Source organism: Rattus norvegicus, chromosome 3 (assembly GCF_021556685.1).
Source record: "Rattus norvegicus strain SHRSP/BbbUtx chromosome 3, alternate assembly SHRSP_T2T, whole genome shotgun sequence".
In the NCBI taxonomy this organism is placed as follows: domain Eukaryota; kingdom Metazoa; phylum Chordata; class Mammalia; order Rodentia; family Muridae; genus Rattus; species Rattus norvegicus.
In genome coordinates, this window is record NC_141536.1 from 145669238 (window position 1) to 145696514 (window position 27277).

Below are 27277 nucleotides of genomic sequence, written 5' to 3' on the forward strand. Positions count from 1 at the left end.
CAGTCAACAGTGTATAGGCTCGCAAAGTTAGTGTGAAGGAAAAAGAAGTCTCCTAGCACCAGACTACTACAGGCTGGAAATGTGTTCAAGTGTTTGAGTTCTTTTTGTTTGTTTGGGGCAGGGTTCCTCTGTGTAGCTCTGGATGTCCTGGAACTTGCTCTGTAGACCAGGCAGGTCTCAGACTCAGAGATCTGCCTGTATTTCCCTCCCAAGTGTTGGGAGTAAAGGTGTACACGTAGATACTTAGAATATCATAACAGACTGTTAGTCCACTTTCTCGGGTTATTTAATATGAGTATATTATTATATATAGTGTAGTCTTATATTAAAACCTCACAGTATCAAAAGTTTACTTTTATTGTACATAATATATAGAAATATTTGAAAATTTCTAAGTTTTCAGTTAATTGTTCGCAAGTAAATTTGACATGTTAACTAAAATCTGAAATTCTAAAAAAATCTTTAATAACAGTAGCAACAAAAAAGAAAGAAAAAAAGTCACACTGTTTTTTTGTTTTGTTTTGTTTTTTGTTTTCTTTTCTTCTCCCAACTAGTTGCTATGAAGAACTTTCCCCCTTTTTGGAAGGAATTATTTCCTTTAGACAAGCTTCACTGGAAATTAGGATGTCGTTTTCTGGTATGATGTCCTAAGCTGGATTTGAACCAGTGACCAGATAATAAAAATGAACAGGGTGGCCTCAAAATTATGATGCCATAGCCTCTTGAATGCTAGGATAACTGACAGGTCTCATCTTCAGGCAGCGTACCACAGAGGTACATGCCCAACCTTTAAAACTCACCTTTACCTCTCTGATTAAACTAAGCACAGCAAGATTTTCCATTTTAATGTCTACAGTCCAGTAACATCTGATACACTCATATAAAGCCTCCATCGTCATCCACCTCTAGAACTCATTGTATGTACTGATCAAAATTTTGAAGCTATAATTCTGTTGTTTAGAGACAGGTATTATGTAGGCCGGGCTGGCTTTGGACTTGCTACATAGGATGATCTGAATGTCTAATCTCCCTGCCTCCATCACCCCAACACTGAATGACAGGCTTATGCCACACCAGCCAGCTTCTCTATGGAACCTGGGATGAAGCCTATGGCCTCATGCACACTAGGCAATCACACTACCAACTTAGCTATACATCCAGGCCAGCGTTAACATTTTCTACAAGTACCCCCATCCTCTTTAAAATAGACTGTTCCTCATTTGGGATTTGTCTGATGTTTCCTTATAATGAAGTAAACACAAGTCTGAAATCAGAAAACTGCATACAGTGATTTTAAGTATTTAGGACAACCACGTGCAGTGTGTGTTATATCCATCTTCCTTTCACTGGTGTCACTGACTTCAGTCATCTTGTCAATGTCTGGTCCTCTTTTCTGCCATATAGTTGATTTTTATTTCTTAACTTGTCACTACTAAGCACACTGTTGATCTTGGTTCTACCTTTTACTTGTTCCTTGGTCAACTACATAGGCCATACCTGGGCAGAAAACAAAGAAATGCTAGAATTCAGACTCAGATACATGGTGATCTCCACCTCAGGGTGAGGGAGGGGAGGGAGATCACGCCTTCTTCCTAAGCCTGAGTATCCACAGTAGAAGAAAGTATTATTGCTGGGATGGGTAGTGGTACAAGTAGTCTCAGTTCACATTAATAATAAAAACAAATTTAGGTTTGTAGAAAATTAATCAAGATGATTAAAGAATCTTTACTAGATCTTAATTTGTCATTGATAAAAATGAAGATTTATGGGTTGGGGATTTAGCTTAGTGGTAGAGCGATTGCCTAGCAAGCGCAAGGCCCTGGGTTCAGTACCCAGCTCCGAAAAAAAGAAAAAAAAAATGAAGATTTATGCTATGGTAACTTTAAATTAAGCAAAACCTAGCCACTAAACCTAGCCACTGTTATATAAACAATCTTTTTCTCATCACTGGCCACATAATTTTTTAAATCTTTATAATAACTGCTTGTCATTAACATGGTTGCTCATGCCTATAATCCCAATAATGTCATGAGACAATGGTTATAGAAACATTCCTTATTAAAGGGGCCTAAGTGAATGTAGGACTAACCCCAAATTGGAAACTGTGCTCAAAGAAAAACAACACTACCAGGAAAACTGATAAACCTAGAATAGAGATGACAGATTTTTTTTTAAAAAGTCTGTGTTAAGTTCCCTGATTAATAGTTAATTAAGAAATACCAGAGAAGCAGGATATGGTGACATACACTTACAACTGTGCCATTTGGGCGACTGAAGCAGGAGCCACAGTTTTGATACTAGCCTGGATCTGAGCGATAAACTGAGATCCACTCTCAGAAATAATAACTAGTTAATTAAAATATCATTGAAAGCAACTTCAAGATAAAAGGCTATAATGAATATAGCATACTTTGAAATAATTAAGTAACAAACACAGAGAGAGCATGACACTTAATACTAGGACAAAGTGACGAAGAAAGTAGGGTGCAGCGGCAGTGGCAGTGACATGGACTACCGCTCTTTCCATCTTTCTCTTTTTATGTAATTCTCCAAAAGCTTTAAACTGCTTCTCTTTAAAAAAATTAGTGAGTAAAGGAAGAGCTAAAATCTATTTAATAGAAGTCTTTGGTTGGTGTTAGGATCTGCAGAGGATGAGTAAAAAAGCAATGTCAGACTGGAAAGGACATGTAGTAACATACTAGGGACTGAACAAACAAATTCAGATGACTTAGAATGACAGAAACTGAAGCCTAAAATAAAAGTTAGGCCTCTGTGTGCATGTGGTGTGTGTGTGTGTGTGTGTGTGTGTGTGTGTGTGTGCGTGCGCGCGCGCGCGTGTGTGTGTCTGTCTGTGTATGTGCCATTTCTGAGCAGATGCCTATGAAGGCGAGAAGGAGGTGTACTTATAAAGATTGTGAGCCCCTGACATTAGTGTTGGGAACCACATCAGGTTCTCTGGAAAGCAGGAAGCCCTTGTAAGCACTAGGCCTTCTCTACAGAACCTCCGCTCTAATGTCTGAGTTAGAGGTGTCATTCTGACTAGACTGTCTAGCCAACAAGCCCCCAGGATTGGCCTGCTTTGGTCCCCAGAGTTGAGGATCCAGAGCACAAAAAACCTGGCACTGATTCGAATACCCTACCCACTGAGTCACCTCTCTAGTCCAAATCTAGTACTTCTATAACATTTGGGAAAATCAAAATGTCTTACCTTAACTTAGCTGAGCGTAGTATTCTGGTCAGCGAAACACAGTTTCCTTCCATGACGCCCTTTCCCACGGTAGGAATGATGCTCTTGCGGCAAGCGACGTACAAAGAGCATGCCAGCCAGTGTATAACTTCCCCCTGCAGGCCAACACAAGCACCATACAGACACGCCTTAAAACGCTTGTCTGGAAGAGGCCTTACAAGCTCTTTTGTGTCAACCCTGAGAAATTACGACTTACACAATCCCAAACATCAGTACGGATTTCCACTTTTCTTGTTCTCAGAGCCACAGCATGGGAACCAATCAGAAAATCTTCTAAATTTCTAACCTAAAGGTAAATCTCTTACTTAATTCCAAACTTAGTCTTACTGAAAGAATTCTACTACAATCTCTTTCTCAGTGTGTGTGTATTTTTCCCCCCTAAGACAGGGTTTCTCTGTGTGTCCCTGGCTGTCCTGGAACTCACTCAGTAGACCAGGCTGGCCTCAAACTCACAGAGATCTGCCTCCCTTTGCCTCCTGAGTGCTGGGATTAAAGGCGCTTGCCACATCTGGCATCTTTCTCAGTTTTAGAACACCCATTATATTCTTGATGGTTTTTTATTCTTTTCTGTGTTTTATGTTTCTTTTTAACCAATTTGGCAGAGAAAAGAAAAAATAGAGATGAAAGTAAGCAATGTATCACAGTAACATAACATATTGTTAATAAATTGATACAGAATAACTTACTAATATTAATATCTACAATATGAAGGACAATGTCATTTTTTGTGAGGTAAAGATTTGGGGCATTATTTATCCCATAGTAAATTATCTTTAAACGATTAAACATAGTTTTCCACCATTGTATGTATCTCAGTTTATATGCTCTAAAAAAAGTAATGATTGGTAATTCAACACTTAACATTCTGCTCTTGGCCTCAAATGTCTTCAAACTGAAAACACCTCATGACTGGATGAAATACAGTGGAAGTTTGAGGGTTAAAAATTACAGATGCAGGGGTTGGGGATTTAGCTCAGTGGTAGAGCGCTTGCCTAGGAAGCGCAAGGCCCTGGGTTCGGTCCCCAGCTCCGGAAAAAAAAGAACCAAAAAAAAAAAAAAAATTACAGATGCAGACACCAACATAGCTGTCTAAACAAGACCTGAAAAAGGATGGCATCTGTAGATGTGCTAATGTGGAAAGGAGAACCTGGATGAAAAGCTACAGGCAATCAAGGATGCTGAGATAGGGAGAAAGAGCGCAAACAACTGCTTCTCCAGCATCAAATGCTCAGCCTAGAAAACATAAACATATGCACCAAGCAGGCTGCTTTCATCTATTTAGAATATACACAATAGACGTACACACACATATGGAACAACAATAAAGAAAAATAGCCAGGGCTGGAGAGATGGCTCAGTGGTTAAGAGCACTGACTGCTCTTCCAGAGGTCCTGAGTTCGATTCCCAGCAACCACATGGTGGCTCACAACCATCTGTAATGAGATCTGATGCCCTCTTCTGGTGTGTCTGAAGGCAGCTACAGTGGACTTATATATAATAAATAAATAAATGTTAAAAAAAAAAAAAGAAAAGAAAAATAGCCATGAATCTGAGAAAGCACCAAAGGGAAATACAGGGGAGGGGTTGGAGGGTGACGGGACAGGGAGAGTGATGTAATTATATTATAATCTCGAGGAAAATTATAGTACCAGAAAGAATTACAGATGCAGGGCTGGAGAGATGGCACTTGCTGTGTGGGCCTGAACCCCTCAATGTGATCCCTGGAACCCATGTAAACATAGGAGAGAACCAACTCAACAGGAGTTGTCCTCCAACCTCCACACATGCACCAAGGCATGGGTGCCCATTATAAATTAAAATTTTATTTTAAAAAAATCGTTGTGACAGGGTTGGAAATATATGTCATTAGTAGAGTGCTTAAAACAACAACAAAATCAAAGATAGCTCTAAATCTCCAAATCTACAGCTAAGAAAAGAAACAGAAACTATTCTCTATAATTGGTAAAAACATAGGTTTTTAAGATCAAAGCGAAAGCGTAGGAAATACAGTGTAGTAATTGACTTTGATTAGAATTCAACAAAGACTTCACAAAAGAAGATTTAAAACTGCTAAGTAGTAAACCACCAGAAAGTGTGAGTTAGGAGAGTGAGTAAAGGGAAGATGTCAGCAGGGCTCCCTGTGAGTTAGATGGGGGCGGAGTCTGTGGGGAGGATTCTTAGGGGGCAGCAGAGAGAGAGAGAGAGGAAGATGCCTTTATTCCAAGTGCCTTTCACCAACAACTAAAACTCAATTCATATAGAAGTGCTTTCTAAAGCAAACATTTAAGCATCAATCAGCTCTGCCTAACTTTGGATTTAGAATTTAGATCAGCAGCTTTCTCTGGAGTCACAGATGAAGGAACATAGTCCAGGCAGAGTGACCTGCAGAAAGCACAAGACTTGGACTGAGTTCAACATGGTTCAACATGCTTAAGAACTTGAAACGAGTGTCTAATTTCAGTGACTTGGACATACACTGTAGTCAATCACGCTTATCTGAGAAGATCAAATAAGGCCTGAGAGACTAGAATGCTTTTCTGGGGTGTCAAAAAAAAAAATCAATATATTTTCAACTGAGATGTTATTAAATCTTTCTTATTTTTTTGTATAGCATATATGTGTATGTGCGCATGTATGTGCACGTGTGTTCATGCACTCACCCATTCATGTATGCATGGATGATTGCCAGAGTTAGACGTTGAGTGACTTCATATATCATCTCAACCTTTTAAGAGAGAGTCTAGCCTATTTCAACTAGACTGGCAGGCCAGAGCACCTTTGGGATTTGCCTGTCTTTACTCCTCCATTTCTTATTACCTGTAACCCCCAGGTTACAGGCCGCACTGCCACTGCACCTCATGCTCGCTCAGCAAGCATGCGTTATCCACTCTCCAGCTCTCCCATTTCAGATTCCCTCAGTTTTCCAGTTATGAACCTTCTGTTGCAGACCACTATCCTTTACTAAGTCCATTCTGCCTTTTCCTGAAAACATGTAAGTAGTCTCAGGTACTTTTCTCTCATATGAGTACAGACACAAGTACAACAGTCACTCCCTATTTCCAATTCCATGCCTAGCAATTATTTTACCAGCATTATGAGTCAGAGGAATCCTATATGTGAATCCTGCTCGTGTGTATAACGAAAGATTTTTTACATCCCAGTTACATACTGAAATAGTCTGTCTTGATACCCCCTGGGGGATGGCTCCTGAACTCCAGAAAATACCAAAATCCAAGGATGTTCAAGTCCCTGATTTAAAATGGCAATGCATTTGCACATAGCCTATGATCGTCTCTAGAGTATATTGATTGGGGAAGGACAAGTCTGTTCATGCTCAGGATAAATGTAATTTTTCCCAAATATTCTTTTTTTCTTTTCTTTTCTTTTTTTTCGGAGCTGGGGACCGAACCCAGGGCCTTGCGCTTGCTAGGCAAGCGCTGTACCACTGAGCTAAATCCCCAACACCCCCAAATATTCTTGATCTGCTGAACCCATGGGCATGAATTCGACAAACAGGCCATCACAACTCTAATGTAAACTTATGACCAATCTGGGTTTCTGTATTAGAGTGACTCTAATCCGCTATAAAACAACAACAAAACGATCTTGAGGGGCTGGAGAGATGGCTCAGTGGTTAAGAGCACCGACTGCTCTTCCTGAGGTCCTGAGTTCAAATCCCAGCAACCACATGGTGGCTTACAACCATCTGTAATGAGATCTGATGCCCTCTTCTGGTGCATCTGAAGGCAGTTACAGTGTACTCATATACAATAAAATAAAATCTTAAAAAATAAATTTATAAAAAAAAAAAAAACACGATCTTGAGCTGTAACACCACCAAGAAAACAGGTAGTAGTTAACTGCCCTGCTGTAAAGACAAATTTTGTGTGTGTGTTTTGCTGGGAATATCTAATAATGATAACAAGCACCATTTTTTTTATTCGGAGCCAGACACCCCATCGATCATCAGGGTAACGGCCTGGCAGAAAGGAACATGGGGCTGAGAAGAGCTTTTGTGTGTGCTGACTTTGATCAAACTACAGTGCGTGGTACAAATGAACTAATTGCTACACACGATGAGGCGGAAAGAATGGGGAAGTTAAATGGCTCATACTGCTGAGCCAAGCAGCATGGCAAACTGCGTTACCTTGCGCGCTAAATTAACTTCTTACGACCCCACTTTCTCCTTCTGTGGAATGGGAATCCAATAGTGTTTCAAAAGAGCGGGGGGGGGGGGTTTCCTAATCAAAGGGCTGGGCAGCGATGAGCAATGCACTTAACCACTGGGTTGGGTCTGATCGATTTAACGGCAGCACTGTGCCGTTTGGGGCGCTGGGCGGCGCGCAGAAATCAAGTTTGAAAGTCTGGAGCCTAGGGAACCCGGGAGCAGCGTAAGACTCTGAACCAGCAGCTCCCTTCCTGAGCTTCGGTTTCCCGCCTCAAAACAAATGGGTGGGTTGGCCGAGTTACACCCACCCTTCCCTCCCCGCACTCCTCAGAGACCCTCGTAGGTGGGGGAACTCCCACCACCCGATAGGCTGGGGCGGGGGCGGGCCGGGGGTGGGGCCTGGCGAGGGTCGGGGCCGCCGCCCACCTGCCGCCGCTCACCTCTAGGCTGTAGTTGCCGCGGATGGCGGTGAAGTCGTCCAGGGCTTCGGCGGCGCTCCCCTCGTCCAGGTTCAGCTCCTGGCACAGGGCCTGCAGCGCCTCCCTGGCCGCGGCGACGGCTGCCGCCCCCTCGGCGTGGGGCTCGTCCTCGAACATCCCCTCCGGCCCGACGGGCGGCGCGACCGGCTTCGGGGTTTTCTTTTCCCTCCCGGCGAGCTACCCACAACCCCCCGCGACAAAGCGCGCGAAAATCGCCTACTTGAGCTCGCCTTCCCCTCATCGTCTGCCTCCGCTTTTCTTCTCAAAAAGTCCCTTTCTCCTCTGGGGCCCGCAGCAACCCGTCTCCGGAAATGGGAGAAGATGAACCTCGGACTCTAAAGATCTAGCTCGGACCCTGCCTGAATGGGCAGCTGCGGGACCCCGGGCCGCGGGGACCGACGTGAGAGGGAGCGGAGCGGAAGGATCCGAGCCGGTGCTGAGGCTGCCGGGACTGTAACTCGCGCCCCGCGCTCTCCACAGAGAGTCCCGTGGTGTGGGTAACTTGGGACTGCGAGTCCTTTCACTCTAGTGGGAAGCCTTCTCCGTAACACTATCCTGTAGACCCTAGTTTGTCAGCTCCCCAGCGACCCTCCAACCCGCTCTCATTGAGCTTTGACCCTTGATGGAGATGGGAGGCGGGAGCTACCGAAAGTGGCTCCTTCACCTAGAAGCGCCACGTCGTAGGCTCCTAAACCTCGCCAGAAAGGGATGCAGGGGAAAGGGTTTGAGGTAACACCCTCAGCCTCACTCCCAGGATTCTGGGAACTGTCCCAGTAAGTAGTCATTTCAGGAATAGAGATGTTCTTCGTGCTCACCTGAAAGGTTTTTAAAAGCGTAAACTAGAAACTGTTTCCACTCAGAATCCTTCAAGAGATTAGTTTTTGTCTTTAAAATACATAAAAATATAGCACTCAGATGCACCAGGTAATTCTTAACCTTGAGAATATCAAGCTGGTTCTCAGTCAGAGGAGGCTTTTCTCTGTGTGAAACTGAAACTGCTATTGTGCATGTCTTTGCATACCTGGCTCTTCATTTAAGTCTAATTGTCACCCTCTCAGGCCATTTCTGAGCAGTACATCTAAAAGCTGACATCTAACATCCGTTTCATCGTCTCCATTGTACTTTATCTGAAATGGTCATGCTCACTGATCCGCTCATCCAAAAGAGTTGGATGGTAAGATAGTCCCTTTCGTCTTCACTGTATTCCCCTAATTTAGATTATTTCTCCACAGTAAGGACTTCTTAGAACAGTGTGTTTGAAAAATTACAGAGCGCTCCTTGTTTGGTTGACGGAGTCACTAGAGAAGAAAACAGGAATGTTAAGGCAAGTTATGAAGAAATTCCTATGCCCTGCTAAAGCCTCATGATCTACTCAAAGCAGAGATTTTAACATGTTAGTGATGATCAATCTGGTTTTGGACAAAATCCACTGACTGCAGCTATGGCCTCATGAACTGCATACGATAAAGACTACCAAGTATGGAGATAGCAGAGTGTTATCTTACATGCTAAAAGGTGCCATACCTTTGGATTAAAATACAAAGGTATATTGCTGAGGGAAGAGTCCTCATACAGGGAGAGGTAACCCTCTCTAAATCCCAGATAGACAAATGACAACAGACCAAAGAAACAGCTCTGGCTTCATCAAGCTTTAGTGAAACAGAGAATTAGTTTGCTGGGATCACATAGAAGGAGAGCATGGGTGACTCAAAGGCGTCTGCATCATCAAAATGCCCATTCTGTCCGGGGTGACAACCTACAAAAGCTGCAGCTCCCTACACGCACACACACGCACACACGCATCCCTGGGGAAGGCTGTGCATAAGACTATGAGCCTTCTATAGCTACAGAGTACTCCAGTAGCATAGGTTGTCATCCAGGACAAGGAGTTAAAAGATTTTAAATAGGATGGGCTACCTGTCTCAAAAAGTAAAAACAAAACCAAAAAAACCCCCAAAACTTCAATTGTGTAAAATATCCTCACCCCAATCACTCAGTTCCATGCCAACTCTTGAGTTTTCATTGGGCTGTGATTAGGATTGGTGGGACTCAAATTATGCTGGCTGCAAATTCTCCCTAAGCAGCCTGATTATTCTGACACTGCATGACAGTTGGAGACTCTTTTGGTGGAAATCTAGTTTTCTCTTCATTTACAGACCACACTGTGGTAGAAATCCAAGTGCTTCTGAGAAATCTTTTTCTTATGGCCTTGGCTCAATGATAAGCCAGACCTGCTCACCCATGAAGCAGACCAAAGAGGCCTGGAAGGTGGAAAGAAAGCAGACAGGACCAAATGTACCAGCTATTCTGGAGTGACTGAGTTAGGCATGGTGAGAGGTTCCAGTGACATTGGAAATGGAATGAGGATGGGAGCTGAAGAGAAGGCTTAGCAGGTAATAAACAAGCACTTGCTGCTCTTCAAGAGGATGTGGGTTGAGTTCCCACCACTGGCATTCCAGCTGGCAGCCATTCATAACAGCAGTTCCAGAAGATCAGATACCTTCTTCAGGCCTCAGCAGTTACCAGCCACAAGCACAGACCACACACACACACACACACACACATGCTGCAAAACACTGACACATATAGGCTAAAATACATAAGCAGATAAGCCTTTAGAAACAAGAACATGCAAATGGGAAATGAGGTTGAGTCTCCCCATTCTGTTTTTCTAAAAATAATACTGGAATATTCTACTGCAAATCATCTCAAGATTATCTCATACATTTCACTTTGTGTTGTAGAAATTTTAATATTCCTAACATCTGAGGTAGTTCAGTAAATGGCAGTCCTCTGTCTCTGAGTGTGTACTTCTTCCTGTGAATTTTAACCAACAAATATAAATAAACGAAGCATTGCTATGCTTGACGCCATCTCTTGGTGGCATTACCCACAAAATAAAGATTTACCTGAAGGGAAAGGGATTCCACACAAAACAATGGAAAAGGAAAATGGGTCATTCAGCTTTTTATGGCCACTTGAAATCTAAACTATGTCCACATTTAGGCTCTGTAATCATAGTCACCTTAAATTTTTGGGTTTCAAAAGAGACTTCATCCCTGTCTCTGTGAAGAGTCTTGCTGTATAGCTCTGCCTTGCCTAAAGTTTGCTAAGCAGATCAGGGTGACCTTGCACTAGTGACAGCTCTCTCACCTCTATTCACAACTGCTGGAACACAGGCATAAGATGCCAGGCCTGGCTTGTTCTCTCACATTTTTTTTTAAAGATTTTATTTATTATATATAAATACACTGTAGCTGTCTTCAGACACACCAGAAGAGGGCATCAGACTTCGTTACAGATGGTTGTGAGCCACCATGTGGTTGCTGGGATTTGAACTCACCACCTCTGGAAGAGCAGTCAGTGCTCTTAACCACTGAGCCATCTCTCCAGCCCCGTTCTCTCACTTTTTAAGTATGGAATCTTTCTGTCCCTACAGGTCTGTTTCTACCCTGAGAATGGAACAGTTCATGAAATCAAGTCAAAGACTGAAAAAAAAAAAAAGGTTCATGAATAAACACCAGTTTTTATATAATTTCATTATCTGTACAGTATACTAACTTTAGGAGTGAAGTGGCCAGTCCATGAACTTGATAAAACAGTGGAGGCTCAGTATCACTAAAAGCATATTTGGTTGTTTGAGTGCCAAGTCATGCATGGCGTTGGAAGGGAGGGTATGACAAGGTTTCCCAAATTTGGAGCAGAACAAGCAGGACCTGGGCTTCTATGAGTATTGACAGTTGTAGGGCATGAGGCTTATTTGTATAATGATGTATAGTGTTATACAAATTATTACTATACAAATTATTTGCTTTATGGTCCTCCTTCGGGATACCTCCATGATAGTTAGAAACAGATTCCAGGAGTTGAGGGTGTGTCTATGTTCCTTAGCAAAAATAGTAAGTGCTGTGACCTTCAGGACAGCCCTTAAGGCTGTGGAAAAGAATTCGGAAAACATGAGTTCAAAAATATATACTTTCTCAACTATGCAAAATATAAAGATGCAATATGAATTGCATGATTGTCTTGACAGACCTAAAAGAACAATGGCACTAATAAGCCAGCTTGTCAGAAAGATATGAGCAGGCAGATAACTGAGTTTAAGATCAGCTTGGGACAGGTGAATTTAGGTCCAGGCATAGTAGGAATGGTAATCTCAGGACAGGATCCCACCCTTATTGTCTAGGCTTACAAGGCAGGCAGATCTCTGAATTCATTTGCAATGACTAAAAAAAAAAGTAGTTGTCCTTTTCCAAGAATCAAGCATAAACAGTCATAGTATGCTGATTTGTGGAATAATCAAAAGGGAATCTGGAGTAAATGACTTAATTGATATGTAAATAAAAGATGGCTTTGGTTAACAAAACTGCTTGGAGAGAAAACGACATTTTTAGAATTTTTTTTTCTTTTCTCCCCCCCACCCCCAGCTGGGGACCGAACCTAGGGTCTTGAACTTGCTAGGCAAGCGCTCTACCACTGAGCTAAATCCCCAACCCCCATTTTTAGAATTTTACAGTTCTTTTTTTTTTTTTTTTTTTTTTTTTTGGAGCTGGGGACCGAACCCAGGGCCTTGCGCTTCCTAGGTAAGCGCTCTACCACTGAGCTAAATCCCCAGCCCCTACAGTTCTTTTAGAATTTTTTTCTAGTAGCTTTTTTTGACTTTGGTCAGAAAACCTATGAGCTATCCCGAGAGCTTTCAAAAAAAATTTTTTTCTAGCACAAGAGAGCTGTCTGGAGAGCCATCTCGAGCAGAACATGGGCAGTCAGCTTCTATCCACAATTGGTTTCAAATTGTTTTTCTCACCACTCCCAAATGCCACTTCCTCAGGACCCCCAACCAAGCTTAGGCACATGAGTTTGTTTGGAGCACACATTTAGCAATGGAGATGAATTGTAGAGCAGATCTGTGTTTATTCCCATTTGCAAGAGCAAGCAGACTGGAGAAGAATACAACACACTAGCCAAGGGTGTGGGTGTAGGAGCCAGTGTGCTTGGGCAGCTCTGGCTTTACCATTTACTAGTTGTGTGACCCAGAGCAAATCACTTTCATGTTTGTTTCCTTAGCTTCTCCATCTGCAAAATGAAGGTAATAAAATGAGGTGACTTCAAGAATGAAAAGGGTTAATTATATATGTACTTAAGAGTTAGGCTCCTTATAACTATCACTAAGCGGTTACTCATTTTTTAATTGGGTAATCTAGAAAAAAGACTAGTTCAAAAGTGGCTAATAGAGTTGGTTTCCTAAAATGGGCCAAAGGAGAGTATGATGAAGGGTGAATGCTACTCAGTGTTTTTTAGTTAGCACTGCAGTTTTGATGTAGTGACTTAGGTATTCTTGAGTCTGACTTGAAATGAGATTTAAGCTGGGGTGTCCAGAGTGACACTGTTATCTAGTATGCCTGTGGCCTGCAGGCTATAGGTTGGACATGCCTAAATCCACCAGGCAACTTGGAGCTGCATTTTAGCTAAAATATTGCAGGGTTGAAATAAGAGGACCTCTTTTGGACAGTGAACCTCCTGAAGCCACACCTAGCATATTACCAAATGCCACTCAATGAACCATAGAGCAGTTTGTACCTGAAGGTGTCTCAGCAGATACCTTTGATACAGAGATAGCAGTGAACGTTGGGGAAGAGGGTGACTAAAGATTCAGATTGCTCACTGAACAACACAAAGAAATCCACTATGGAATGTAGCTCTTCACCTCCTAGTTGTACACTTCCTTTTTCTCTCCAAATGATCCTGAGAGATCACTGTTGTCCTGGAAAGTTGAGCTCTGGCTTTCTGCTTAGGTTTCTCTACTCAACAAGAGCCTAGAAGTTAGACTTAACACCTCATTTCTAGTTTGCCCCGAAGAGACTTCACAACCATCTACATACATTTATAAAGTTATTTATCTAACATAAAATAATCTGTTTCTTAGCAATTCATCTTATGAGAATATTTTTTATTTATCTTTAAGATGGACAACAGGTAGTCAACAGTATCCATCTTAGAGCTTTCTAAAAATTTCCAGCAGTTGTTGGAGAAATTAGGAATATGGGAGCTAAAGGAGTGGGAACGTTGTATATACTGGGGTAGGGTCTGCTTTATACTCTGGTCAGAACTTTGTTATTGCTCATAGGTTTCAACAGGAATTGGAGGGGAAAAGGCCTTATGAGAATTTATAAAATACTAATTGTGAAATATAAAAATAAACTGGTATCTAGTTTTTAAGACTGTTGGCAATGGCTCAGCGGTTAAGAGCACCCGACTGCTCTTCCAGAGGTCCTGAGTTCAATTCCCAGCAACCACATGGTGGCTCACAACCATCTGTAAAGAGATCCGATGCCCTCTTCTGGTGTATCTGAAGACAGCTACAGTGTACTTATATATAAAAATAAATAAATCTTTAACAAAAAAAAAAAAAAAAGACTGTTGGCAATCAAGTATCCTTGACAATAGAACCAACAATACTAACATGATAACACTGTCATTTATTTTTCTTTTGTGTTTTTGTTATTTATGGATTTTTTCTTTTTTATTTATTTATTGAGACAGGATTTTTCTGTGTACTGGCTGTCCTGGAACTCCTTCTGTAGACCAGGCTAGCCTTGGTCTCAAGAGGTATATTGGGATTGGGGATTTGGCTCAGTGGTAGAGCGCTTGCCTAGCAAGCTCAAGGTCCTGGGTTCGGTCCCCAGCTCCGAAAAAAAGAAGAAGAAGAAAAAAAAAGAGGTATATAGACTATGCTGGCTTAGAACTCTCAGTGATCTGCCTCCTGAGTGCTGGGATTCAAGATGGGCACATAAGTCTTGTTTTTGATAGAATATAACAAGACTATAGTGAAGTAGAGACTCCCCTGAAATACATAGTAACCAGAATGATCTTAAATTCCTGATTCCCCTGTCTAAGCCTCCCAAGTGCTGGGGTTACAGTTATGACCTGTTTGTTTTTGTGCAGTGAACGCAGGGCTTCTTACATGTTGAGAATTAACTTTTCCACTGATCAATCAATCAATCTCTCCCTCTCTCTCTCTCTCTCTCTCTCTCTCTCTCTCTCTCTCATCAACACATAAACTTTGTGGATATATGGCATGAATGAAAAACTCATTACAATTTGTACTATCTCTGCAATTTAAACCAAGAAATTCACTCCCTGACACATTTTAACTAATAAAATATTTTTAAAGTGGGGATTGTGTTGGAGGTAGCTTCAGGCTGGGGTTGTCTAAGTCTGGAAGAAAAAGCAGAATTCAGGCTAGCAAAGTGGGCAAATTCAGGCTATCTCAATGGCTTAATGAAGAGGAAATTTCTGGTTTCTTTAACAACTCGGTTGTGTCACATGATGCTTTTCTGGAAGCTGTCTTGCGAGAGGGCATGTGATATTTCGCTGGAAAGATACACTTGAGAGGGTGAGTGGTGTTTAGGAAGAATATAAATAGAAGTGGGAGGACTCTCTTGCATTGCTGCGCTGTGCAACGCTTCCCCCTTCTTTGCTGGTCTTCACTTTGTAGAGAAAAGCTTGCCAAAGAACTTCTTGTGATATTCTGGCTGATACTGGTCACTTCTGATGACTTTTGCCAATTAGGTGGAGCCTTGCAGTTTCTGTTGGATGGAGATGAGCTGCCACCACTGATTCGTTTTTGGTGTTTGCGATTGGACTGGACTGCTGGTATCCTGACAAGGAAGAGTGGAATCTCCCCAAAGTACTACTACCCCTCACAACCCCCTTTTTCCATTATCCTTCTTTCTCCCCTACCTTTGGTTGGTGAGCTAAAAGGGAAGTTGAAGCATTTAAGAATCCTAAATAAAGTAGGTTGTGAAAAATCTAGGGGGCTGGAGAGATGGCTCCGCTGTTAAGAGCACCAACTGCTCTTCCAGAGGTCTTGAGTTCAATTCCCAGCAACCATATGGTGGTTCACAACCATCTGTAATGGGATCTGATGCCCTCTTCTGGTATGTCTGAAGAGGTTGACAGTGTACTTATATACATAAAATCAATCAATAAATCTTTACAAAAAGAAAGAAAAATCTAACCCTACAGGTAACTATTTGCCACCACAGGTAACTATTTGCCACCAAGTCTGACACCTTTGTTTGATCTTTGGGATGCATTCTGTGGAAAGAAGGAACTCCCACACATTGTCTTTGGACCTCCACAGGTGTGCACACTCACAGATGCACACAGAAGTAAAATACAGTAACTTTAGAAAAGAAAGAAAATTTGGGATGTGTTTGTCACTTTAGAGATTTCTGTAAGGGCTTGCTCTTACCTGCTGTCATGTGGCTTGCATTCTAAGTATGAAGACAGCCCAAGAGCTTCCTCATCCAGGAAACGCTTATCTCTGTTTCTGGTATATTCCCCACCCTCTGGATGCGGAACAGAGCCTGGGAGGCGATGATGCGCAAAGAGGGCTCAGGGTCTTGTAACAGTTCTCTCAGATCTACATGGCAAGAAAACCAAGACTGAAGTCTGGAAGTGACTACTACTCTAGATACCAAGCAGCCAACAAACCAGAATGGTGGGATAAAAGGATGATGATTTCCAAGACTGGCCAAAAGTCTGTACATTGTTGAAATGATTCCATTTTTGACCTGTAAAACCCACTGTTTAAATGTTAAAATAACCATATCTTAAGTAGTCTATCTAAAATCAAATCAACCTATGTCTAGTGCTAACTTCTTACCTTCTTGTCTTACTCTAAACATGTTAACTCTTAAATCATCCCTTGCTGTATTACCCTTTTCTGATGTCTAATGTTAACCTCTTTTTTTTCTTTTTTGTTTTTTCAAGGCAGTATTTCTCTATATATCCTGGCTACCCTGGAGACGGCTCTATAGACCATGCTGGTCTCAGGCAAGCTTCAAAATCAGATCCACCAGCCTCCAAGTACTGGGATTAAAAGTGTGTACTACCACTGTCTGGCTTAATGTTAACCTCTTAACTTCTTGTCTTACTTTCAAAAACATTAACTCTTAAATCATTATTCTCTTGCAGTGTTTTTTGTTTTGTTTTGCTTTGTTTGAGACACAGTCTCATTGTGTAGCTCTGGCTGAACTGGAATTTATTATGTAGATGAAGACAGACACAAAGATCCACCCACTTCTGCCTCTCAAGTACTGGGATTAAAGAAACATTCTGGAGTACCTGGCTAGTATATTTCAATTTTTAATGCCTGCTTTATTTTGTTGCCAAGGCTGAACTTGAATAGCCATTCCTGTGCTTTAGCCTCCCATGGGGCTGAGATACCAAATACAAATTAACATGTCCAGTTTAGAGTTTTAGCTTTTGTATTTTCTTATAGCAAAAGAAATATGTGTTTGTTATATAGAAAACTTGTACAATACATATAAGCACTAGAAGAATGTAAGTCATGTATGATTTTACCACCTAGAGATAACAGCTGTTATTTTGAAAGTATGTCTTTCAGGAGAGTGGTGGTGTCCTTAATCCCAGCATTTAAGGACAGCCTACTCTACAGATCGATTTCCACAATGGCCAAAAGAAACCTTAGCTGGAAACAAACAAACAAACAAACAAACAAACAAACAGTATATCTTCCTGATCATATTTCCATGCTCTGTTTTGTCCATTGAACCATATGATCCAAACAAACAAACAACAACAACAAAAAGAATGCTTTATTAAAGAGAGAGTGTCATACGTCCTTCCTCTACCTTCCTGAGTTCAGGGATGCATGCTTGTTGTGTTAGAATGTTAATAGAAGTGACTTGATGGAGTGGAGGGACAGGTCGGTGGGTAAGAGCATTTGCTGCTTTCGTAGAGGACTTGGATAGAGTTCCCAGCACCCACATGTTGGATTATAACCACGTGTCCCTCCAGCTCCAGGAGATCCTGACATCCTCCTCTGACCTCTGCAGGCACCAGGCATGCACATGGTGCACATATATGCAAGCAAAACTCGTATGCATAAAATAAATAGAACTATTATTGTCTTCCTTATACTAGCGTTACTCCCTACCTGTTTCAATAATTAACTGTGTTTTTAAATGGAGTAAACTGGGTCCTGCAATGCTCTCCTCAACCCGGCCTGACAAGCTCACTTCAATCCCCAGAACCCACATGGTTGAGGAAAAGAATCACTCTTGGAGTTTGTTCTCCTACATCCATACACATACTAAGTAAATAAGTAAATACAAAATCTTATTCTTTTTTTTTTTTTTTTTTTTTTTGAGCTGGGGACCGAACCCAGGGCCTTGTGCTTGCTAGGCAAGCACTCTACCACTGAGCCAAATCCCCAACCCCAATACAAAATCTTAAATAGTAATAAAAAAGCAGTAGGGATGGTGTCACATGCCTTTAATCCCAGAACTCAGGAGGCACAGGCAGATGGATCACTGTGGGTTTGAGGCCAGCCTGGTCTACAGAGTGAGTTCCAAGAGAGTCAATACCATGCAGAGAAACTCTGTCTCAAAAAAACAAAAACAAAATTAGATTTTTTTAATTGTGAGAGGGTGTATTTGCATTTCTTTACCTTTTCTGAGTATATAACTACCTTTTCCTCCGTGCTAGAGATTGAACCTAGACCCCAATGCATTCTATAACTAAACATTCTACAGCTAAGCTATAGACAAGCCTACCACTGAACCTTATTCAGATTTATACAACTACTCTTAAATGGGAGCAATAATTCATTGAGCACTTAATCTGCAGAACTGTGCAGCTACATAAAGCGTGACCCACCAACAGTTCTGAAAACAGTTCCCTGATGGTGGCCTTAGGTGACTATAGAGCCTCTTCAGGCCAAGTCCTACTCTACAGCATAGTGGCTTAGACAGTACTGCAGCCTGTGAGGTGTGTGTGAATATCATCACAATTTGTTATATAGAATTCTAGAGAGATACTGTTTTACTTCCTGATAATGTTTAGGGCTCTCCCCTAAGACAGCTGTGAAAGCTGTTCCGAGACAAACAGGATCTCAGCCTTTCCAAAGGTGTCTTAGACTTAAGACTGTAATTTAGTTGAATTATAGTCACTTGCATTTTTATTGCTGCATAAGCTCAGAGTTTACATGCCAGACTCAGTTGTGCTACAGAGCCTTCTGTAGACACAGAATCAGATGCCTTCCAAAATAGTGAGTCCCACATCCAAACAATGTCCTTACTTACCATTCTCTATCCAGTCAGTACCCTTCCTCTTGAGTTCACTGGCATCCACATAATTTGATAAGAGCCCTGAACACAAAGTAGCAAGTTTCAGACTTTTAGGGATTAGAAGTTTTTCCATTTTTATCATTTAATAGTACAGAATTAGCCTTTAGAAAATAAGGAATATTCAAAGTAATAAACACTAGCTCACACCTGTAATTCCAGTGCTTGGGAAGCTCAGACATGAGAATTGCCATGAGCTCCAAGTCAGCCTAGGGTGCACAGGGAAACGGTCTCGAAAACTAAGCAGAGCCTGACTGGGAACACACATCTATATCTGAACATTCACAGGGCAGAGGCAGGTGGATCTGTCTGAGTTCAAGGCAAGCCTGGTCTACATATCAGTTTCAGGCCAACTGGGGCTACACAGTGAAAACTTGTTTCAAAAAAGAAAGAAAGAAATGAAATGAAAAAGAAGGATTGAATGAAATAAAAGCCAGCAAGGTGGCTTAAAGGGTTAATGTGCTTGTTCATGAGCCCAGCAACCTGAGTTCAATTCCCAGAACCCACAGAGTAGAAGAAGGGCTGATTCCCACAAGTTCTCTGACCTCTACATATCCACCATGTCACCTAAATGCCATGTCACCCACACGTGTGTGTGTGTGTGTGTGTGTGTGTGTGTGTGTGTGTGTGTGTGTGTGTGTATACACGTGCATACATACACAAGCATACACACACACAATCATTTTAAATATTATTGGTCAATAACATGGTTCTTGCACAAGACTGGGCCCACAGATATTCTGTCACTAAGAACTTACGAGGCCTGGCACATGCCTGAGGATTTCTGGGCAGTCATAAAGGTTTCTGGGGAAAGAGGTCTGTGAAGTCCTATACCTACCGTTAATGGTTGCTGCAAGGAGTACTGTGAAGGGAGAAACATTTTCTCAGTGGTGCAGTCACTTGTAAATTACCCATGCACCTAAAGTAACCCTAGTTAAATTTCATTCAGTCACCAAAATAAAAGGCATGAAAGTCGCCAAGAGACTATTGGAGAGAAGGGGATCAGTGGGGGTGGGTGAGGATGGCAGAGGGCTATGGGGTGAATATGATTGCAGTCCTGTCTACGTATATAAAGAAAAGAATGGGGATGCTTAGCACGCCGTGGGGAGGTCCAGGATCGAGGTAACTGTACAAATGAAAGGGTTTCTTTTACCTACAAACAAGACTGCTGTTCTTCTGATGGGAAGTTTTGGATCCTTGGAATACGTTAGTGTTTGGTCTAGGATGTCTATTTTCCCCTTGCTTCTCTCTCCCTACATTGAAGGGAAAGAGTACACAGAGAACAAAGTAGCTGGTGAGTACAGCAGTGCCTGAGCGCTGCAGTGACTGTCACAGCGACTCTTCACCAAGACAGCAAGCCCGGAAAATTAAGTCCTCAGGATACCCACGTGCATCCCTGTCTGTGACACCGTCTGCCACCCTGGCTTCTCTGCACCTCTCTGTCTTCTCAACTCTAAAGGCCACCTTTAGCTTTCACTTCCCTGCCAGCTCTTCCCGCCTAGTCAGCCCTGCTCTGAGGCTTCCTCTCTTGGCACGTACTGTCTTCCACTTGGACTCTCCATTTTAGTTCCTTACAAATTTTCAGTCTCCTTAGTGGGCTGCAGGCTCTAAACTGGAAGTTTGAAACCTGGATTACTATAGCTGGCTCCACAAAGGTTGTTTGCTCTCCGAGTGAATGAGTCCACCTCTCAAGGGCCTCTCAGGAGACAAACAGGAAGGGGAGACAGGAAGTGTTTCTCATAGAGGTTCCAATTTGACATGGACAATTTGTACCTTTACCCACTGGGACAGCAAATTTCTTGTTGGGAATATTGTCATTAATGCATCAATTATATGTAGTGGCTGGAGTTCAGAGACCTAATATCCAGAAAAAGGACAGGCAAGGACACTGTGATGTGCTTCCTAGCCCTACAGGCTTGATGAGAAAAGACTATTCTGGGATTTAAGTATGTGGAAGATTCCTAGAAATAGTCCCAGAGGTTTCAGTGTGGAATCCAGATAGTTCTACTATAATCGGTTTCTAGAAAACTCTGCATGGACCTTCTGAAGCTACCCTGAATCAAGCCTGACTCTGTTGTGAGCCATATAGGCTCTGCTGGATTTTGAGAAGATGCTATCTGGTCTCGGGGCTAGTGACATGTTGCCTCTTCATGTGTAAGGTCATACACTATGGCAGTCCTTGTGTAGGGCTATCATGCTCTGAGAGAAAATGCAACAGCCCACTATATCAGGCAAAGGGTTATAAGCATAAAGATAACATAATCATTTCAAGTTCACTCACATGGATTTTTGTTTTTGAGATGAAATCTCTGGCTGACCTAGAACTTACTGTATAGACCACCTTGGCCATTAAGTTACAGAAATGTACCTGCCTGTGCCTCCTGAGTGCTGGAATAAAAGGTTTGTAGCACCAAACCTAGCCCAAATAAAAGTTTTTGACCAGATATTGTCAGCCTGACCTTGTAGTTTCTGATGCAATTAATGGTGCTCTCTAGTTTACCAGCCATTTTGTTAGCACTGTTTTGAGACAAGGCCTCAGGCTATAGCTCAACTTGCCCTCAAACTCACACTGAGCTTCCTGCTAGCCCTGAGTGCTGCTGTTTACAGGTATGTGTGCCATGCCTGTGCCACCAGCCTGTTGCACATGTGAAAAAAGATACACAGTGGTGAACTTGTGGGCTAGTGAAATGGCCCAGTGGGTAAAGTGCTTGCCTTACAAACCCGAGGATTCAAGTGTGATCCCTAGAACCCACAAAAGCCAGATATGCAGTCCCAGAATTCCTAGAGTGAGATGGGAGATGGAGACAGGAGACTTCCTGCCTCACAAGGTGGAAGGCAAGAACTGACTCTTGAAAGTTGTACACTGACCTCTACTTGCACACTGTGGCACTGTCAATGTGTGTCCAAACACACAGAAAGAATCTTTAAAAGTGTACTACAGGAAATAGATCTACCTTTTAAACAATTCATGGAGAGAAACTACTGCTTGGAAGGGGGTGGAAGGGGAAAGGTTTCCTGTGTGCCATGAATCTCCACTAAAAGCTATCGGAAAAACAGACAAGCAAAGTCACAATGTCTCACATACAAAGAATTTGCAGACCCTTCTAACTTCATTTGGTTTGATGTACAGGGGGTCTTTGCAGTATACTTCTCGGGGAAGCTTCCAATTCAGGAACCGGGCACAAAGAGTTAGGACTCGTCTACTCTCCTGTGGGGGAAAGAATATCATAGGTTAGTATTTTCAAACATGTTTTAACTGAGTAAAGTTCTTTAGTAAAACTGACTCCAAGGTCTAATGTGAAAGGCTGCTAATTTCAGAATTACTCTGGCTGAGATGAGAAGGGGAGGAACTGGGATCTAGCCTTCCTTCTGAAGATGCTAAAGGAACCGTCAACCTGCAAGGTGTGAAGAGGATGTGGAAACCACTGGTCTCTGGAAAACCTACTAGATGTGGTGCCCAGGTAAGGTACATTTGTATAATCCATGCTTTGGATAGGATTCCATTGAGCAAGTGAGTCCCTTCCATAGTCACTGCTCTCAGAATGCCGCCAAAGCATTCAACACTTATTCAGGTCCACTAGATATATGTGCCAAAAATATCCTTTCAAGGCGAGGGATGGTGGTGCATACCTTTAATCATGACACTTAGGAAGCCAAAGCAAATGGGCAGACCTCTGAGTTAGGGGCCAGCCTGGTCTACATAGCCAGTTCCAGGTCATCTGGAGCTATGTAGTGATCCTAGCATTCCTTGTCGCAAAACAAAAGCAACAAAAAAAACAAAGCCTTTGGAGATCGATGAGAATAAGAATTAGTTCAGCTATTTTGTGTAGTACTTTGTAGATGTGTAGTAAAATTAATGATATTCCACACTAGGTTTTTATTCCCTCAAGAAATTCTCACGTGCATTCATTAAAGTGCTCATTGTAGTACTATAATCACAAAAATCGAAAACTGTCTAAGTGTCCTGGAAGAGGAGAACGGGGTGAATTTTAGATCAAATGATGCAATTAGGGCTGGAGAGATGGCTCAGCGGTTAAGAGCACTGACTGCTCTTCCAGAGGTCCTGAGTTCAAATCCCAGCAACCACATGGTGGCTCACAACCATCTGTAATGAGATCTGATGCCCTCTTCTGGTGTGTCTGAAGACAGCTGCAGTGTATTTATATATAAAAAATAAATAAATCTTTAAAAAAAATGATGCAATTACCTATAACACTGCCAATAAATTATCTACAGTCTTAAATCTCATGATTACAATGTTAAGCAAATATGCTAAAAATTATAGAAAAACACAACATAAAGTTTAAAACATGGAAAAATAAACTGGATGTGGTGGCACACAACTATAATCCCAGTACTTGGAAGGCAAAGGCTAAACTCTCTCTCTCTCTCTCTCTCTCTCTCTCTCTCTCTCTCTCTCTCTCTCTCTCTCTCTCACACACACACACACACACACACACACACACACACACACACACACAAGCCAGGCTTTGATGGCACATACCTGTAAACCCAGTATTTGGAAGCAGAGGCAGGACAATCAAGACCATCCAGAATCAAATATTCAACTCTACCCAACCTTGGCTACACAGGGAGTTTGGGATCAGTTTGAACTACCAGTGACCCTATCCCAAAACAAACAAAAAGCACAAAGGAGAGGTGAGGGAAAGGAAAGAAAGGGGAAGAGGAAAATGAAAGGAAGGAACTTCTACAGGAATGATAAAAATTAGGATGACAGGTCTTTGGGGACTTCTGGAAACAGGTGTGTGATGTGTTTGTTTCATTTCTTAGAGCTGAGGTAGCATTGGACAGATCTTAACCCAGTTTCACACCCAGCTCTCTGCTCAGACTCCCCTCTGAAGAGCTTGATTTAGTTGTTCAAGTTTGTAGGAAAATAAGCTCAGAGCCTTGACCACTCTGGAACTTTCCTGATTGCCAAGGGATGTCAGGTTAGGGTGAAATGAGGTATCAATGCCTCCACAAACCTGTAAGCCATAAAGATATGCTTCCTGTATCCATTAAGGTTTACTGCTGTGAACAGACACCATGACCAAAGCAACTCTTAGAAGAACAATATTTAATTGAGGCTGGTTCAGAGGTTCAGTCCATTATCAAAAAGGTGGGAGCATGGCAGCATCGTGCAGGAGGAGTTGAGAGCTCTACATCTTCAACTGAAGGATACTAGCAGAACACTGGCTACCGAGCAGCTAAGATGAGGGTCTTAAGCCCACGCCCACAGTGACACACCTACTCCAACAAGGCCACACCTCCTAATAGTGCCATTCCCTGGCCAAGCATATACAAACCATCAAACTTCCCCCATCACCTGGTTGACAAAGTCTGAGCTATATTTAACTGGGGTCTGAAATGTTTCCTAGAACTCATGATGTAGACCAGGCTGCCCTTGAACTCACAGAGATCTACCTGCCTCTACCTCCTGAATTTAGGATTAAAGGCATATGCCACCACTGCTGATTGGCTTTAAGCTTTTAAGTTTGACTTTCATTTTTGTGCAGGGGAGGGGGGCACAAAGAATAAGCTACAAAATCCTTGCAGAATCTTTGTAGTCTGAACTTTCCTTCCTGGGATGATATGTCTGGTGATCCCAGTTAGCATAGTGGACTGAGCAAGCTTATAGACTGGTGTGTGTGTGTGTGTATGTGTGTATGTGTGTGTGTGTGTGTGTGTGTGTGTGTGTGTGTGTGTGTGCTCGTGAGTGTGTGCTACTCTTCTGGGAATTGAATCTAGGATCTCATATGTCCTAGGTAAACATTCTTCCACTGAGCTATGTTTCCAGCCTCTTCACTTTATTCCTATTTAAAAATTTTAATTCTGTCTGTCTGTGTCTGTCTGTCTGCCTACGCACCTGCCTATCTCCCTGTTTTCCTCTGTCCATGTGTGTTTTCAGGAATTAGTTCCTCTCCTTTCACATGTGGGTTCCAGGAATCATGGCAGCAAGTAGACTCACTCCCCACTCATCTTGCCAGCCCTACTTTTTTACTTTGAAACAAGAGCTTACTAAGTTGTCTACACTGGCCTCAAACTTGAAAGCCTCCTGTCTCAGCCTCCCACGCAGCTGAGATTACAGACCTATGCACTATGCCCAGCCTGAACAGATTTGTTAATATGAGGTGGCTTACATGAAAACCACAATTTTTACAGCAAAACCCTTAGAAGGCTTAGGAGAAATTAAGTCTCGATGGTCCAGACAGATTATTCTCTCTAACTTAATTCAAACATGTTACGTGTCTCAAGGCCGTGGGGTAGTCCTTGAAAGAAAAGAACATGTTTGTCATTAACACTCAGTTTGCGGAGTTGTGTGCTATATACTTCTGTGCTAAACCACAGAACCCCCCCCAGATCATATTTTACTACCCAGAAATCAAGAGTTTGATTTCCCACAGTTTACTCAGGGAAATAACTGAAATGCAGTTCTGTGCCAGAGGACATAAGGAGCAAGAGTGTGACCGAGAAGCCTGTGCCCTCAAAACCATAAACTCTTACTGTCAGGGCTGGATTAAAATTTCAGAGTTATTCACGGCTGAAAGAACTTGACATTACCTTAGCTATTGCATCGTTTTCGTCCTGAGAAAACAGAAGAAGTGGGACTAAGCTTTCCAGGACTTGATCTTCCACACTCTGCTTCTCTGTGTGTTTCACAGCCTTTATGGAGGCTCCGAAGAGAGTCATGGAGAAACGGTGAACGTCCTGTCTCACCTAAGATGGAGGGTTCACGAGGAAACAGCTCACTGGCCTTGCTCATGCTCGCTTATAAGAATCCTAGGGAGTCTGCACGTCAGTCTTAACACTGTGTGATCTAACTGATGCAGCTGAGGGCAGGAAATGAACGACAGAATACAGAGGGAGGGAGGATGTGTTTGGACCCTTGTTCTCTGAACGCTAAGCAGGAACTGGGATGGTTCTGCCTTCGCGTGAACAAGCTTGTACCCAGGACTGCTATCAATCACTCACAGAAGTTCTGCTGCTGAAAGTGACAGCCCTAACTTTAGCACACACTGCGGATGGTTGTCACTGTGGCCTCTGTGCTTTGTTTAAACCATCCTTGGGATTTGGGACAAGGACGTAAGTGCAGTCCATCATCTTGACCCATTTCTTCTTCCTCCCTCCCTTCCTTCCTTCCTCTTTTTTCTCTCTTCCTCTTCCTCCTCTTCTTCCTCCTCTCCTTTTCCTTCTCTTCCCCTTGTTCCATGTCCTATATAAAACAAATTCTTTCTCCTCCTACAAAGCATGGTCTTAGTAAGTCTCTCAAGATTTCTGTTCTTTGTTCTTTAAGACAGGGGTTCTCTGTGTAGCCCTGTCAGCCCTGGACCAGGATGTCCTTGAAATCAGAGACTCCTCCTGCCTCTGCCTCTCAAGTACTGGGATTAAAGGTGTGTGCCACCACCACTAGGCTATGTCATAAGATTTTTTTTTAAGTTTGAAAAACAAAAAAACATTAGTGCAGAAAAATAGAACATCACAAGTTGTCTGGAAGGGGAAGGGGCTTGAGCATAAAGACCTCAACGGCCTCTAAAAATAAAAAATTCTATCCTGTAAGTAAAATAAAATGGCCTTAATACTTTCACAATATCTACTTGCTGGTAGGTGCCCGCCCCCTCGGGAAGAACCTTTTCTTTCAGGGTCTTACATCACCAAATAAGGAAAGCAGGGTCTTCATCATGGTAGCCAGGGTGCTGGAGTCTAGTGTCCTGACAAGCTGTAGGAGTATCTGGATGGCCAACAAAATGATCCTCTCATCCGTCTCATATAGGCTATTTAAGATGCATGGCAGCAGGCTTTTGATGTCTTCTCTCTGTATTGAAAAGCAGCCATGACCTCCTGTCCTGGTAGCACACACTATCCAATTTTCAATGGAGGATACCGCCTGACTTAGTAACTCTGGCTAGTCTAGGACTGAAAAGTGGTAAAGAGGTAGACTAGCCCCTCTCTTTACTCTAGTCAGATCTGATATGTAGAGGAGGGGGAGGAGCTGTTGGGAAGTGCTTCACAGAGCAGAGGTGGGACTGGGTCCAGAAGGACCAGGGATATACCCTTGGCTTTACTTTAAGGACTAGCTCTCCCAACACAAAAGGCATGGAAAGGCCAGCTCAGGACACAGTGAGTTCTCCAGCATGAAGGTATTCAAACAGGCTTGAAAACCCCTTGATGGGAATTCAACACTGTTTGACTGAGGATCTTTAAGCATCCCTTCTCACCTGTGCCCCTACAA

The 27277-nt window shown here is 42.5% G+C and overlaps 2 protein-coding genes across 15 annotated transcripts in view; both read right to left on the minus strand.

Annotated features, from left to right (window-relative positions):
* Rbl1 (RB transcriptional corepressor like 1) overlaps positions 1-8092 on the minus strand; it is a 66324-nt gene extending 58232 nt beyond the window's left edge. Inside the window, exons 1-2 of one of the 2 annotated variants that reach the window (XM_087654385.1) lie at positions 7856-8092; positions 3209-3342 (exon numbers count right to left, since the gene is read on the minus strand). In XM_087654385.1, coding sequence (XP_087510511.1) covers positions 3209-3342; positions 7856-8011 — 290 coding nt within the window. In that variant the 5' untranslated portion in view covers positions 8012-8092. 2 annotated transcript variants of the gene reach the window in all.
* Positions 8093-12785: 4693 nt separating this feature from the next.
* The window catches only part of Mroh8 (maestro heat-like repeat family member 8), a 68560-nt gene continuing 54068 nt past the window's right edge, over positions 12786-27277 (minus strand). For 4 of the 13 annotated variants that reach the window (NM_001431805.1, NM_001431803.1, NM_001431801.1 and 1 more), the window contains 7 exon segments: positions 12786-12967; positions 16149-16319; positions 19006-19071; positions 20201-20300; positions 22133-22255; positions 25609-25764; positions 26696-26860. In NM_001431805.1, coding sequence (NP_001418734.1) covers positions 16171-16319; positions 19006-19071; positions 20201-20300; positions 22133-22255; positions 25609-25764; positions 26696-26860 — 759 coding nt within the window. In that variant the 3' untranslated portion in view covers positions 12786-12967; positions 16149-16170. 13 annotated transcript variants of the gene reach the window in all.